Source organism: Echinops telfairi, unplaced genomic scaffold (genome assembly GCF_000313985.2).
Source record: "Echinops telfairi isolate 266 unplaced genomic scaffold, ASM31398v2 ScPeMD7_7458;HRSCAF=8496, whole genome shotgun sequence".
NCBI lineage: Eukaryota > Metazoa > Chordata > Mammalia > Afrosoricida > Tenrecidae > Echinops > Echinops telfairi.
The window spans coordinates 45,020,216-45,036,306 of NW_022111358.1; the positions used below are offsets into that span (position 1 = coordinate 45,020,216).

Sequence of the window (16,091 nt, forward strand, 5' to 3'; positions counted from 1 at the left end):
CCCCTTCAACCAGAGGATAACTCCAAGCACGACGAGGAGGAAGGGCACCTTCACAAATGCCAGGAGCACGTAGTGGGTCCTGTGAGAGGGCAGAGGGGTCAGAGCCAGAGCTGGAGGTCCTTTGCCCCACCCCACTCCGAGATCTTGCACTTCCTGTGCCCCAACGCTGTGGCGCCACTGCCCAGCCCAGGCCAGGGCACAGAGCCCCACTGAGGAGATCGCCCACTACCACAACCTGCTCAGATTCTACAGCAATCCCCTCAATAGCTGTCATCCGAACCAGCCTGCCTTTCCCCTTCGGGACTCCCCGTGCGCAAAGCACCTCTCAGCCCTACGGAAGCACTCAGCCCGTGGCTGCCGAGTCAGCTGCCTCACAGCCACCTCCCGTGTGCGACAGCAGACTCGTACTCCACAGGGTCTTCCATGGATGCTTTTCTGCCCCTTCTCAGAGGCACCCCTGGGTGGCCTTGAATTGCCAACCTTTCAATGAGCAGCCAAACATTCTGCAGGGACTCCCAGGGAATCAGCTAACCCCAGGGACATTGATTCGATTCTAACTTGTAGCGACCTCATTGGACAGAGCAGAACTGGCCCAGAGGGCTCCCGAGACCGAACATCCCCATAAAAGCAGGTCTCCTCTTTCCCCCGGGGCGAGAAGTTGGTGGGTGCCCATTGCAAGCCTTTCGGTTAGCAGCCAAGCGCATGAACCACTGTCCTTACAGGGGCACCTAGAGCCCCCAGATCTAGGCGGCAGCGTCCCATCTTTGTGATTTTTCCATCCCCTGCTCCTGGCTAGCTCCAGGCCACTTTACCATTGAGGTGAACTAATTCTCTCTGCTGCGTGGCACTGCCTTGCCTCTTGGGGATTTGTATCTTAGTTCCTCTCGGTAGTCACTAGCTCCTCAAGCCTTTGTGTTAGTCAACTAAATGGGTGGCTAAACTAGAGAGAAGATTTCCCCAGAGGGAGCTTCTGCTGAGGGATGGAGGGGGATGGTGGATGGGGAGGGTTGAGGGGCAGGATGAGACAGAGGGTAGGCTTGGAGCCTGGACTGGAGCGACAGCAGGTCTGGTGGGGCATATTCAGCTGGTATCAGGTTATAACACAGGGGTGGTAGGGATGGCATTGTGCTCTTCCCAAAGATAGATTGAACTCCCAACCTCCGGAAATGGTGAGCTTGTTTGGAGAGAGGGTCTTTGAAGATGTCAGTTGACATGAGGTCATATGGGAAGTAAGGTGGTCCTAATCCACTGAGCGATGTCTGTATCAAAGAGGGGAAGGGGCATAGAGGACACAGATGGAAGGTAGGTGGCTCTGTGAGAACAGAGGCAGGGAGGGAAGTGATGTACAAGGGGGTACTGCCCCCCCCCCCAAAAAAAACCCACAGGAAAAAAAGCTCTGCTGATCAGAACAGAGCCTTCATAGTATGCATTTTTCCCGCAAGGAGAGCATCAAGCAACTCACTCTGAGTTAGTGCACCCAGTGGCATTGCCTGGGAAGGCTCTCTGGTCACAGTGAATTTTTTCATAAAAGCAGTTTCGCTAGAACCTCGTTTTTTTGGGATGGCCAATGTGTGAGAACAGGCTGTGCAATGTTGTTTCCTGGTTGGGAGAAATGCCGTAGAAGCGGCTGTGATGTTGAAGACAGCTTGCAAAGACAGTGCTATGGGAGAAACTCAACTTTCTCGTTCAAAAGGTGAAATGTCAGTTGATGACAAACCTCATTCTGGACGCCTGTCAACTTCCTGAATGGATGAAAATGTTGGCAAAATTCATGTGCTTGTGCTGGAAGACTGACAGCAGATCATTGAAGAGATGGGGAAGTTACTGGACTATCTTGGAGCTCAGTTCAGCATATTTTAAAGGAAGATTTGGGAATGAGAAGGGCCGCTGTGAAATTTGTGCCTCCGGTTCTGACTGACCAGCAAACAGAGCATCACGTGGAAACATGGCATGCTTTGAAAGAACAGCTCTGAATCGACCCAGACCTTTTTCCAAGGTCATTACTGGTGACGAGACATGGTGCTATTCTTACGACCCTCAAAACAAACATCAATCAAGCCAGTGGAAGACACCATCGTCACTTCACCCAAAAAAACTCATCAAGTGAAATCAAAGATCAAGATGATGCGCATTTGTTTTTTGATGTGAGATAGTTCATTTGGAGTTCGTTCCACCAGGTCAGACTGTTAATCAAGCTTTCTATTTAGAGGTTCTGCAAAGATTGTGTAACAGTGTGTGAGGTAGTTAGTTTATTGTGCCAACCTGGCCAAGAAACACATGTGGGGTTAATTGAAGGGCGGAGGGATTAATGGCTCAGCGAGCCTCACCTTTGTAGTTCTCAGGTCTCTTGCTCTTTGATCATCGGATCAGTGTGCGGCTGCCTTGCTTGTTCTTTGCCTCAATTTGCAAGCTACACTACCTGTGGGACAACTAACCCGTGGACTGTGTCGCTGTAATTTGAGGTTCCTTCAAGATCTGCTTCACCACACCATTGGAATTTACATCTCTTGAGCTGGGGACTGTCAGACCCTGTCATCTGGCTGACTGTTGGTGACCTGCCTTGCTGTTTGCTGCCTGTGCCCGGATAGCCTGAATTGCTCTACAGAGGACTACCCAGCAGCCCTCAAGACTTGAAGGACTGCCAGTGTGTCACAGCTGTCTCACGGGAGTGAGTTGCACTGAGCCATTTGTTCGGCTTTATAATTTAATTAAATGTTTATTTCTTATGTTATCTATCTATCTGTATAAATATATACAAAATTATTAGCATTCTGCCTTTGTTTCTCTAGAGAACCCTGCCTAACACAGTGTGTGACCAAAAAAGGCCTGATTTTTGACAGAGGGAGGACAGTCAGCTTTGCCACCATGACAATGTACCTGCTCACACAGCCATCTCAGTGCACCAGTTTTAGGCTAAAAAACAGCATGCCTCTCTTGCCCCACACGCCTTACTCACCTGACCTCACTCCCTCCTTGTGACTTCTTTTGGTCTCTGCAAACGAAGTGGAACATGAAAGGACAGTGATTTGACGACACAGAAGAGGTGAAGGAGAAAAGAGGGAGGTACTGTCAGCATCCAAACAGATGAGTGTGGAAAATGTTTCCAAGAATGGAACTGCAGATTTGACAAATTGTTAAATGTAATGGAGAGTGCTTTGAAGGTGATAAGGTTGTTTTTTTAAAAAAAATACTAGCTTGGGGGAAAAAATCCATTTTGGGGGTGGGGTGGGGTACCTCCTCATATCTATAAGCCAAGGAATACCAAGGGTCAACATCAGTCATAGAGGGAGGCTAGAATGTGAGAACAGATTTTTTTCTCAGAAGGAATCCACGTGATCAACGCTGATTTCAGACTCTTGGGCCTTCAGAGCTGGCAGACAATAAATGTCTATGCTCCTAAAAACCCCAATTTGTGGCCCTTTACTACAATCGCCCTTATTAGGAGGTGGGTACCCTGGCAGAAGGGAAGGGACCACAGAGACTCACCTGATGTAGGACATGGTCAATGGCGTGAAGGGCCAGTTTGTTGGTGCGGCCAGAACTGCTTTTGATAGACACAGGCCAAGTTGATCACAGGTTATTGCCTTCATATTGGCGTTTCGCAAATGACTGACAGACACCACCACCCCTGACCCACCCATGAGGTCACTCTTACCTGAGCCGACAGTCACTTGAACTTGGACACCCAGGTCTGTTCCACTTTTCGCGATCCCACACCAGTACGTATTGGCGTCGTCTCTGCGCAGCTTATCCATGGTCACCGTGAAGAAATGGCTTCTGTGATTGTCCTTGATGGACACCCGGCCTGCCTTCACTTCTTGCTCTGTTCCCGTGCTTCGAATGAGGACCTTGCAGTACCTCCAACTTTTCCCCCGGCACCACCACTTTCTGTTTGTCTCCCATCCTGCATCATAGTCACACTGGACGGTCACCGAGCCCAGCTCCGTGCCACTCACTGACGTTGGGCCCCGGATGGTGAAGCAGCCTGGAAAACAGAGTCCCCAAAGACAGCTCTCCCACCCTGAGCCAGCCCAGCCCAACCCAGACGCCCGTAGGGCATGGGATCCCAGGTCGGTGTCTGAGGATTGAACATTCTCTCCCCTCCCCAACCTTCCCAGCCACCACCCAACACACCCCATTCCTGACATCTCCTCTCTCTTCAGCCGTGCCCTGCATGGGCCTCCTCAGTGACGGCCCTGTGTTCTCCCTGGGGCTCGTCTTCATAGACATCCTTGTAGAACGTGACTCTCCTTCCTCGTCCTTTCTAAACCGTTCTCATCTCATCTTCTCCTTATCTGACTCTTCCAGCTCAGGGATCTCTGCTGATCCCACTTCTCGCCCCCTTTCATGAAGTCTTGGTGTAACCGATGGCATGTTGGCCAATGTTGACTACTGGCCACCCAAGGGAGTGAAAAGTTCTGGTTTTGACAATTACGGTGGTGATCTTGCCGAACGTGGAGTTTGACCCCCGAGGTGTCCACAATCAGTTCTGTGACTCATTAGGAGGGAGGACAAGCCAGTGTGAGTTGACTCCTGCAGACTCCGGGGGTGTTCTAGGATTCTCTCTCTAGCCTTCATCTCATCTTACTGAATGTGCCTCCCTGAGGGTTTCCCTGCATCCCTAGGCTTTCAAATATTCTCCATACACTGACGACTCAAACTTGTATCTGCAGCCCGACTTCTCCCTTAGCTCCAAGCCGCCATTTACAAATACACCTTAAATGCCACAGGTACAGAACTCGACGCGGCACCTGTCCCATGCTGAATGTACTCTGGTCCCGTCCTTCCTCTCTAGTGGAGGGCTCGTGTGGACAGAGTGATAAGGGCCTCAAATAAGTTGGACAGTTTGAGATGAGCACAAATTTGAATGGCCGTCTTGTTAAATTGGCGGATTCTTGTCATGTCTGCCCTTTTGAGATGTGCTTTCATCCTTTGGCGTGAGCACACGTGTCTTGGCCACGTGGAAGTGAATAAAGAGGGAGAGAATCACAATAGAAGCCTCTCTTGCCACACAGCTTCAGAATCGTGGGCAGGTGAGGTGAGAGTCTACAGAGCCAGGGCGTTAGGACCACTGGACCATCAGCATGTCTAACAATGGGTGTGGTGGAGGGAGCATTAGAACGTATGTGATCGTGTATATACAACTCTTTTACAAAGTGGTTGACTTTGTGAATATTATATCAATAAAGTTCCTGAGAAGAAAGAAAGAAACTGAGCTTGACCTATGGTAGCTGTGGGTGAAGGAGGAAGAGTTTTCGCTGAGGGCCCTGGTGGTGGAACAGTTTGGAGAGAGATATCAATATGCAGAGTGTGATCAGAGGCACTGAATTATACATGCAGATGCTGTTGAATTGGAGAATGATTTGGTGTGTATATTTTTTGCCAAAATTGAAAAAGAAAATTACCTGAACAACAATGAGTACAAGGAAGAAGAAAATGTTCTAAAATTGATTGTGGTAAGGATTGTACAACTCTTCTTGATATGATTGAACTATTGAATTGTATGGTATGTGGTTGAAGTGGCAATAAAACTGTTTTAAACTTGATGGCCGCTTGATTACCTTCAAGCCTTCAAGACCCCAGACGCTATACTTTTTGATAGCCAGGCACCATCAGCTTTCTTCGCCACATTTGCTTATGCACCCATTGATAAGAGATTGTGATAAAATGTATGTATGGATTGTGATGAGCCCCTAATAAAACGATTTTTTTAAAAAAGCTGTTTTAAACTATGGTGTGGTGGCAGTATCATCTTAACTCCTTATCTAACTTCCTAAGGTGGAGAGAATGACCAACAGTATCCGTCAAAGGGTTATGATTCCTATGAACCTGAGGTCAGACATTATTTATTTATTTGTTTGTTTATTTTACCCCATTCTGACACCAAACATCACCCCCCCATAGCACTCTCACGTCAATATTTAGATGATTCACAGTGCCCATGTTTACAAGATTTATATTAGGCAGGTAACAGATTATAACTCAAGCTGAGGAATGACCCAGGATATAGTTCTTCAGTCATGATAGCTTCTCAGTCATGCCCACAGGCAGGCCATTCCCGGGCCCTCAGTCTCTCAATCCCTTGGCCCCTCATGGCAGTCTAGCTCCTAGTCCACTTGTACAGGTCTTTAGCTGTACCCCTAAGTGCTCAGAGGCGCCCCACTGCACCAGCAGATCTCTTCTCACTGCGTGGGCTGGGAAGCCCACCACTCCACTTCTGCGGGTCTAGCTCTGCTGTTTTTGCCTCTTCCATTTCTCTGCTGCTGCTCCTCAATATCTCTCACCATCTCCAGTCTCTCTCTCTCTCTCTCTCTCTCCCTCCCACCCTTTCTTTCTCTTTCTGTCTTCTGGGTCTAGAGGGTTCTCAGGGCAAGGATCCCAGGTCCAAAGGAGGCACTCTGCTGACAGCTCCTCTCCTTGGTGGTAACCTCTGGGATGGCTTGATTAAGCTTAGTAGGATGGAAAAACCCATCTATGCCACCACCACTCTCACAAGTTCCACACACCTTTTCTGCATGGTTCCACTCCCAGGACCTCATGTACATAGTCCCACTCAGTCATTTGGTGGAAATTCTAAGACCTTGCCAAAAAAAGGCCACATAAACATGACCCATCACACCTCAGGCCACCTGGCTTTTCCAGCCATGGCTGTTTTCTACTTGGAAACAACTCCCCTCTCCCAATAATGCCCCAAATAATCATTAACAGCTAGTCTTCCCCAGGGCAAAGAGACTTCAGGATGACGTTGTTTAGGTAACATTCATGTCTGCTGTAAGTATACATCTGATCTGGTCCAGTTCTTGCTCCACAAGTCATCTTACACTTGCCCTGTCTGACCTCTGATAAAATGTAACCGGGAGAAGCTGATTCCTTTGCTGTAAGCCTTGTATTGAGTCAATAAGCTGCACAATACCCCGTTAAAGGACTGAGAGTAAGGATGCTACATCGAAAACTAAGCTGTGCTTGGCCCAAGCCTTGGTATTTTCTTTCTTTTATAAAAATCAGTTTATTGGGGGCTCGTACAACTCTTATCACCATCCATCCATCCATCCATCCATCCATCCATCCATCCATCCATTGTGTCAAGCATATTTGTATATTTGTTGCCATCATCATTCTCAAAACATTTGCTTTCTGTTTGAGCCCTTGGTATCAGCTCCTCATCATTCCCCCTCCCTCTCCACTCTTCCCTCCCTCATGAACCTTTGATAATTTATAACTTATTATTATTCTGTCACGTCTTACACTGGCCCTGGTATTTGGAATCTCCTCACATGCATGTGGAAGCTGGCCATTGAGTAAGGAACACTGAATAAGAATGACTACATTTGAATTTTGGTGCTGGAAAAGAATATTTAAAGTACCACGGCTGTCAAAAGAACAAATCGATCAGTCTTGGAAGACGCATAGCCAGAATGCTCCCTAGAGGCAAGAATGGTGAGACTTCATCTCACCTACTTTGGAGAGACCGAGCTCTGGAGAAGGACACCGGGCTCGGTAAAGCAACAGGGCTGTGGAAATGGGGAAGACCTTAGAGAAGATGGATGGACAGAGCGGCTGCATAATGGGGTCAAACATCAGAACAATTGTGAGGCTGGTCCAGGACCCCGCAGGTTTTGTCCTGTTGTATATAGGACAGCTATGAGCAAGAACCAACTCAAGGGCACTTAACAATAAAACAACAACAACATGCGTCACAAAATATCAGTGTATGGAAACCTTCCAGGGACTTTGGGTTCAGCCACTGTACTCCAATCCGGCAGTACCTCCCCCTTAGTCCACTCTTTCACACCGACAGCCTCGACAATCACAGTTTTTTGCCATCGCAATGAATCCTGTTCACAATCAACACTCACAGTTGAGTCATGTAATCCTATCAGCATCTTCTCCCACCCGCGCTTCCTCAAGTCCAGCAGGAAAAGAGGAACTTATTCAGCAGAGAGCCTCCCTTGTCCCTTCATTCTGAGTGTAAACATACTCATGAAAGCACGTGAGCTAGCCACTGCATTCCTTTATCGCTTCCCCATTTTAGGTAGCCGATGTTTAAATTGCCCATCCTTATCAAAACACTACTGAGAGTCAACAAGTATTCCTTGACCTGAAGACTCTGCTGTTCTGAACAGAACACCAAACAGCTGTAGCCATAAGCAAAATCCAGTACAAAGCAAGCCCCACCCCCCCACCCCCAATTGCAGCAATCTATACCAGCTCACAGTGTCAAACATTTCTCTTCCTTCGGTCTCCTTCCAGCCAGCTCTTCCTTAACCTCTGAGGTCTAGATCAGTAGGTACCATTCATAGGATTAGGAGCCCCAACAATTCCTTACACCGTAGGCCAGTCACCCACTTCTCTCTCACATTCCCAGGTTCCGCGGGTTAAGTCCATGAAACTCAGCATCATGTGCAAGCTCAGTCAATCTCTTCATTTATGTGTCTCACATACTCACATGCATCTCAAGTGAGCATGCTGGCTGTTTACTTGCCAGCTCCATTTAACTTCCAGTCCTGGAAGGGGGTTCATCTGATGGGTACTGGCTTTCCTGCCTCAATTTATCTAATGGCAAACTGCTTGTTCAAAATCCCCAAAGTCAAACCAGTGTCCCCTCCCTGCACTCACGAGGGCTTCTTTCCGATTTCCTTCTCTCTCTCTCAGCAATTCTAGCTGGGGCGGCATGTCTTCTCAAATGAAAATTTTCTGGCTGAAAAAAAGTCTGAGTGGGACCCGGGTTTTCTACTCAAGCCCCCAGTATTCTAGACACAGTCTGTGTTTCTTTTGACCAACCCTGGCCATCCGTTTAGCATATCCAATCCAGTACTGGCTGAAGGTAGAGTTACATGCACACTGTTATTTTCAATGTCCCAAATTCTTTTCTATCTTACAATGTGGTCTGTTTTACAATGCTAGGTAGAAGAAACATTCAACATCCACAGTACATTCGGATAATCACATAGCCTTTGTAAAAAGCATTCCTGTTTCTTCTCTTCTCCACGCCTTCTGTCTTCCCCTCCATATGCATAAGGTCTTGGGTTTCTGGCTGCATGGAACCAGAAGGTTCTGGTTCCCTATTCATCATCTCGTTTACCCTGCCTGGTTCCTGTCCCAAGCCACTCAGGATGTGATTTTTCTTCCTGAAGTTGAACCGGAACATCTCTTAATTTCCTTTTTGCCATTACAGGCAAAACAATAATGAAAGCAACCATTTGAGAATCAAACATTAAAAAGAGAGAGAGAGAGAGAGAGAGAGAGAATCATTCTTGTACAAAGTCTCATGTTTTTACGAGTCTCGTGTTTTGTGAGTTGCTGCAATGATCCCACTTCTGACACCAACTGTGAAAGTGACGTGGTAGCAGCACCGCCCAACGTCCTCATCTACCTTCACAGGGGTGAGAGAGAAACACCAGGAGCATCAGCCCGAGGCTGATTCCTATGAAGAAGAGGCCAGCCATTCTTCCTCTCTCCATCCCTTTATCCCATTCTGACTCCAGCCATCCCTCCCACAGGACTTTCTACTTCTCTGCGGTGTTCAATAATTCATTGCCATGACCACACGGGACTCATAAGCCTTATCTATGACTATCGGGTTTATTGTGGACGTAATAGGTTGTAAGTCAGGTTCAGGAACGACTCAGGATACAGCGCTTCGATCGGGACAGCTTCTTGGCCATGCTCTCCGTGGCTCTTGTCCTTGTCAACCCCAGTCCCTCAAGCCAGTCTGGCTTCTGCCCCTGTTCTGGCAAGTATTACGAAGCTCTTTAGGCCAGCAGTTCTCAACCTGAGGGTCTCAACCCCTTTGGGGGTGGAACGACCCTTTAACAGGGGTCTCCCAATTCATAACAGTAGCAAAATGATAGTTATGAAGTAGCAATGAAAATAATTTTACGGTTGAGGGGTCACCACAACATGAGGAACTGTATGAAAGGGTCGCGGCATTAGGGAGGTTGAGAACCACTGCTTTGGGTCCACCAATAATTGCCCATAGGTACCCTGCTCTGGCAGGAAGATTTAACCACAAAGTGTTTAACTGTCTAGCTCTGCAGGTCAATGAGCCTAACTCAGCTGGCAAGTGCCTGGCGCCACTGTACTCTACCAGCAAGCCCCCTGCACTCTCACTCCCAGGCTAGGAGAGCCTAGACCTGTCAATAAGGGCCCAGAGATATCCCACTTCCACAGCACACCTTCTGCCTAAAGGCACTTAGCTTTCTCATTAAGTGGATTTAGCAACCCACCACATTGTCCCCTACAAATCTCCAGGTTATGATGTCCCCGGGCTGCTGCCATTTCTGTTTATGCTTCCTGGCCTCTCTAGCTACATCTCCCTCCCAGTTTTCTCAGTCTAGGAGGTTCTCAGCACAGGGATCCCTGATCCAAAGGGTGGATTCCAGTCCTCAATTTTCCCCTTGGTGGCAGTGATATTTCCTGTCTGCTGTGGAGTAACCCATTTTAAGCCCAACAGGATGACTAAACTGACCAATCCTCTTGCCGGAGTAGCAGGCACCTTATTTGTATGATCCCATTCCTACAAGCATGCCATGCACCTTATTTGCCTTACTAGGAAGCCTGCCAATCTCCTTGGTAGGCCATAAGCACCTCATTTGCTAGGAGGTAGGGGATCATGGTGAGAAAGGCCATCTGCAAACAACCCACCACACAGCAACATGCCACCTCCTCACCCCTTAGAACCCTCTCCCTGAGTCCCTTCCATTTCCCCGGTCTTGTCATTTGTACTCAACAATACCCCACCCTCCCTAATGACATCTATACCCTCATCCCCAGCACCTATGGAGAGGTACCTTACACGACAAAAGAGACTTTATAGGTGTGATTAAGGTAAGGATCTTGAGATGGGGAGATGGCCCTGGATTATCTGATGGGCCCAGTGCCATCACAGGGGTCTCTGAAAGTGAATGAAGGAGGCAAGAGGGTGGGTACCAGGGCCAGAGAGAGATCTGAAGGTGTTTGCAGCCTGCTTTGAGGATGGAGGAAGGAGTCATGAGCCAAGCAGCGCAGTGCCCGCTAGAAGCTGGAAAAGACGGGAGATACATTCCCCCCCAGAGCCTCAGGAAGGAGTGCAGCTCCGCTGATAACCTTGATTTCTGCCGTCTAGCAAGGCTATTCTGGAGACGGAGTGGTGCGAGTGGGTGTCACACTCAGCTATGAACCCAAAGGTTGGTGGTTTGAGTCTACCCAGGAACAGCTTGGATGGAAAGCATGAGATCTACTTGCCCCCAAAACCAGCCATGGAAAACTCTCTGGAACATAGTTCTAGTCTGCATACATGAGGCTGCCAGGATGGCAATAAAGAAGTAAAGACCTTAGAGCCTGTAATGAAACACACGTATGCTTGGGGCAACCAGTACATCTGCCAGGAAGGACCAGGCGAATGCATGCTGTTCTGTGCACACTGTGACAGCATCCCACGAGGTCATTTCACTGTCCTGTAAGTTGTTCTGGGCCTATTAATCATGCTCGGCCGCTACGGCCGAGGGCACCCTGGCTACTGATAACAAGACCCAATGAGGTGAGCACTAGCTCCAGCCTTCAATTAGCAGAGTAACATCTTCAGATCTCTCTCTGGCTCTGACACTCTCCTGCCTCCATTTTTGATTTATAAGGACCGATGTGATAACACTGGGCCGTCAGATAATCAAGCAATAGGCATCGAACATAGGATTCAATCAAGAGCCAAGCCAAACTCAACTGCTGTCAAGGCGATTCCCACCCACAGAGGACCCTCCAGAGGCGTGGTTAAGTAACGTGTCCAAAGGTTCCCAGACCACTGCCCAGGGTGGGGCTGAGGCTGTACATCTTTACAGAAGCTGACTGCCATATCTCTGTCCTGCAGAGCAGCTGGTAGGATTGCACTGCCCACCTTTTGCTTAGCAGCAAAGGCTTAACCACGGCGCCACCAGGGAGAACCAACTTTAGACTCTTCAGACCAATCACTTCCCTAGAGGACTTGGTATCTCCACGGAGCCTGCCTTCTGCTTCATCCCCAGAGCCAAATTTCACAACTTTGCATCAATGGTACCTCAGAAAGGTTCCTTACAATTACTGTCTTGTCTGGGACAGCGCATTGCAGAAAGACGATGAGCTTTGGGTGTAGAAATGTAGAAAGAACCACAGAGTGGCCAGCAAACTTAGACCAGTTACTTAACCTCTCTGAGCCTTGGTTCCTGATTCATAACAAGGACTGCGACACTTGGTTTCTTGCCAGTCGGGTTGCCAACACAGGCATTGGGGATGCTGCGCAGGATCCACTCTGGCACCTGGATGGTGGCAGAAGTGGCCTGAGAGGTTTCCTGCCTCCTGTGCCACCCCCCACCTCCAGTCTCCTCTCCAAATTGTTGCTAGAATTTTGTATGCGATGCCCACCCCGCCATCTCACCCACCACATCATAGCTGCACTTACTACGAGCACTTACATATCTTCCAGGACCTCTCCGGCCACCTCATTCCATCTCACTGCTTTACAATGAGTCACAACCCGCGTTGGGGATTCAAGGACTTTGGCCATCTGCATCTGTTAGGGATTGCCTTGTGTCCTGCCCCTCCCCACCTCCAAAATAGGCACTGGGATCCCCAGCCCCGTGCCTGTGGATTTAATTGCATTTCCCTCTACTTCCTTAGGGCCTGGTGCGATGCCTGGCACAATGCCTGGCATGGCGTAGGAGACAGCTGCATTTTGTAGAATGAATTCATGAAGGCCCCCTCTCATTTGGCCGGGCAGGGCAGCCCCCAAGAACCCAGGGCAGACCCTCTCTGCCTCCTGCAAGACTCCAGCCCCACTCACCTGGGAGGCTGAGAAAGAGCAGAGCAGAGGGCAGCCACATGGCCCAGCTGCCCTGGCTCCTGACCCTCTGCCCACAGGTGGCACCAACTGGGATCCCGCTGGGTGCTTGAAGCTCGTGCCTGGCCTTCTGCGTGTCCAGAAGGTCTTTGACTTTCAAACATACTCACTTCCTTTTATAGGATGCGTATTTCCTGCTTTGAGTTATTCAGCAAGAGAGGGTCATAGGGCACGGCAGTCCTCACTCGGTAGAGAAGAGGAAGCCAGAGGGCTGGGCAGGGATGAGGAGGGGCAGGGGACATAGATCTGCAGAAGGGCCAGGGGAGGGGGCATCTTGGCTCTGGGATCCTGGGCACAAGAGACTCATCAGCCTGGGTGCCCACCCGGAAAATGTTGCATGCAACAGTGACAGGCCTGGCAGCAGGGAATCCCATCCAGAGGGGCCAGGGGAGCCCCACCCCCCCACCCCCCCTGACTCTGCACACCTGGGGATTCCTCTGGTCAGGTGTTTTGTCAAGCGCCTGGAAGTTCAGACTGTGGGCTCAGACAGACCCGGGGCTCTAACCCCACACACAGCCCCCACAAGCTGCGCCATTATGGGCAAGCACTTCACCTCTTGGTGCCTCTGATGGCGTAGCTGCAAATTGGGCTCATGACAGCGGTGGTGAGAATTCAATGAGGGAGCGTATGAGTCGTTCTGAAGGCCGAATCCCAGGATGGAATGAACACTCAGATTAACTCGGGAAGAGGAGGATTAGCCCACCCAGGGCCCTCCTAAGGGCAGGGCAAGGACACTGTACGGGTTCGGACACCACGGCACCCGTTTGCCAAAGCTCCCAGGACTGCATCCCCCAAGAGTGAACTCCGATGAAAATGATGGACTTCAGACAACAGTAAGGCACGAGAGCTTCTTCACTTTTAATAGATGCAGGCACGAACGCACGACGCTAGTCCCAGGGCCCTGGTGCGGTGGGGAGAGGTGGTACATAGGGACTTGACTTTGCATTCATTTTATTTTCTGTCACCCTCGAGCTGCCCTTTGAAAAATAGCGTATTACAAAGAAATTCACACCCACACACATAGATGAACTCAGAGCATGGAGCTGGGAGGAAGTTAGCGGCCCGGTTTCCTTATTAGGAATAAGACAAAAGCTTTAACCTTGCCCTGACAGAGTGTAATTAGGATTTTGACTTACAACGCGGCAGTTAAACTCTCCCTCCCTGGTCCTTCCTTCCTTGTTAACATGTTTCGTTGTTCAATAGCAGGGGTCCTCAAACTACGGCCCGCGGGCCACATGCGGCCCGCCGAGGACATTTAGCCGGCCTGCCGGGTGTTTTTGCCCCGTTTGGCTTATTTTACTTCAAAATAAGGTATGTGCAGTGTGCATAGGAATTTGTTCATAGTTGTTTTTTAAAACTATAGTCCGGCCCTCCAACGGGTCGGAGGGACAGTGATCTGGCCCCCTGTTTAACAAGCTTGAGGACTCCTGTTTAGGATCCAAAATATAGAAAACTATGAGAAAGAAATACCGCCTAGGGATTATGATTACACCACAAGCAGTCTTGTGACCAAGTCAGAAAAGAGAATTTGGCCAACCAGCCACATAGCCCTGCCCTAACACCAACCACTGCCTCCCACACTGCCCAAGAGGACTGATACAGAACCTCCACTCCCTGCCGTGCAGTCAGTTCTGACTCTTGGCACCCTGACAGGACCGGGTAGAACTGCTCCTGTGGGATTCCCACACTGTCAGTTTTATGGAGTGGAAAGCCCCACCTTTCTCCCATGGAGCACTTGGTGGTTTCGAACTGCAGACTTTGCAGTTAGTAGCTCAACTGGTAACCACTATGCCACCAGGGCTCCTCAGTTATGACGAGCCTGCCTTTTAGAGGGATCGCTTTCTTAGCTCTCGTGAGTTTCATCAGCCAAGCGTGTATCCCCAAACACTCCGGTTTAGTCTTGCTGGTCTTTGTAAAACCTTTTAAGTCTCGTTGAATCTTTAGGCTGTCCTCCACCTCCTTTTATTTTCTTGCATTGAGTTTATTGGAGGACCCAGGCCTTGTGGGGTTCCCCGGGGTTGGAATCTCGCCATTTGCATTTCCAGGGGGCTGTGCAGCATTTCCCTGCTCTGTATCTCTCGGTCAAGATTGCTCACTTGTGTTTCAAGACGGAACCAGAGTCAGGTTTGTTTTGCTTTGTCCTGTTCGGTTTTGCAAGCATCCTTACTTCCTCAAGAGACCCGGGCGCCTGTTGCCTCCGTGTTTGCGATGGTAGCAACCGCGCACGTGGGCTGCTTGCATCTGTGATCTAGTGTTGTCAGGAACAGGCTGGTAACCCAGCTGCTTCTAGATTTCGCGCCTGGTCTCGCCTCAGGGGCTCTCAGCAGCTCACCAAAAATGACCTTAAAATGGCTACCAACACACGAGGAGATGCTCAGGGTCACTAGCCATCCGGGAGATGCAAGTCAGAGCAGCAGCGATGGATCTCACCTTACGCTGACAACGACAGCCCAATTCGATAAAACAGAAAACGACAAACCGTCCCCCAAACGTCCTGTCTAACACTGTGTTTGCAAATGCACCGTGCATTTCCTTAGTTGTTGTGCTTGAGGATGGGTTTCCTTTTTCCTGAAGAGTCTGTTCTGTTTGTTTGCTTCTATGACTTTTATTACATGTTCCTTCAATGTATACATGAAATATTTGCTATCTTGAGACTGTCGGTATTTGGCGTTGCATTTGGAAAATGGGAGAAATTGTTCTTCTGAGCTTTTGCTGAAGTAATTAGGATTCAAAAATTCTATCTGCAACTTTTTCCTCCAATGTAGAGCAGAAGTAAAGGGAGAGAGAAAATATATGTAGCAATTGCTTCTTTTATGGTAATGGGTGAAACTAGATGAAGACTAAAGGGTGTTTATTGTAATGTGTTTTTTAATCGTTTTATTAGGGGCTCATACAACTCCCATCACAGCCCATACATACATCAATTGTATAAATCACACCCATACACTCATTGCCCTCATCATTCTCAAAACATTTGCTCTCCACTTAAATTCCTGGCATCCGGTCCTCCTTTTTTCCCCTCCCTCCCCTTTCTCCCATCCCTCATGAACCCTTGATAATTTATAAATTAATATTTCATCATATCTTGCCCTGTCCGACGTCTCCCTTCACCCAGTTTTCGGTTGTCCATCCCCCAGGGAGGAGGTCACATATGGATCCTTGTAATCGGTTCCCTCTTTCCAACCCACTCTCCCTCTACCCTCCCAGCATCGCCACTCACACCACTGGTCCTGAAGGGATCATC

General features: G+C 49.0%; 1 protein-coding gene across 1 annotated transcript; it reads right to left on the reverse strand.

The window, feature by feature from the left end:
* On the reverse strand, positions 1 to 12,830 carry LOC101640072 (CMRF35-like molecule 7). The gene is made up of 3 exons (XM_045299299.1): positions 12,791 to 12,830; positions 3,656 to 3,985; positions 1 to 79 (listed from the first exon to the last, which is right to left on the reverse strand). The coding sequence occupies exons 1-3, from the start codon at positions 12,828 to 12,830 to the stop codon at positions 51 to 53; spliced, it is 399 nt and encodes a 132-aa protein (XP_045155234.1). The 3' UTR covers positions 1 to 50.
* Positions 12,831 to 16,091: the final 3,261 nt, after the last annotated feature.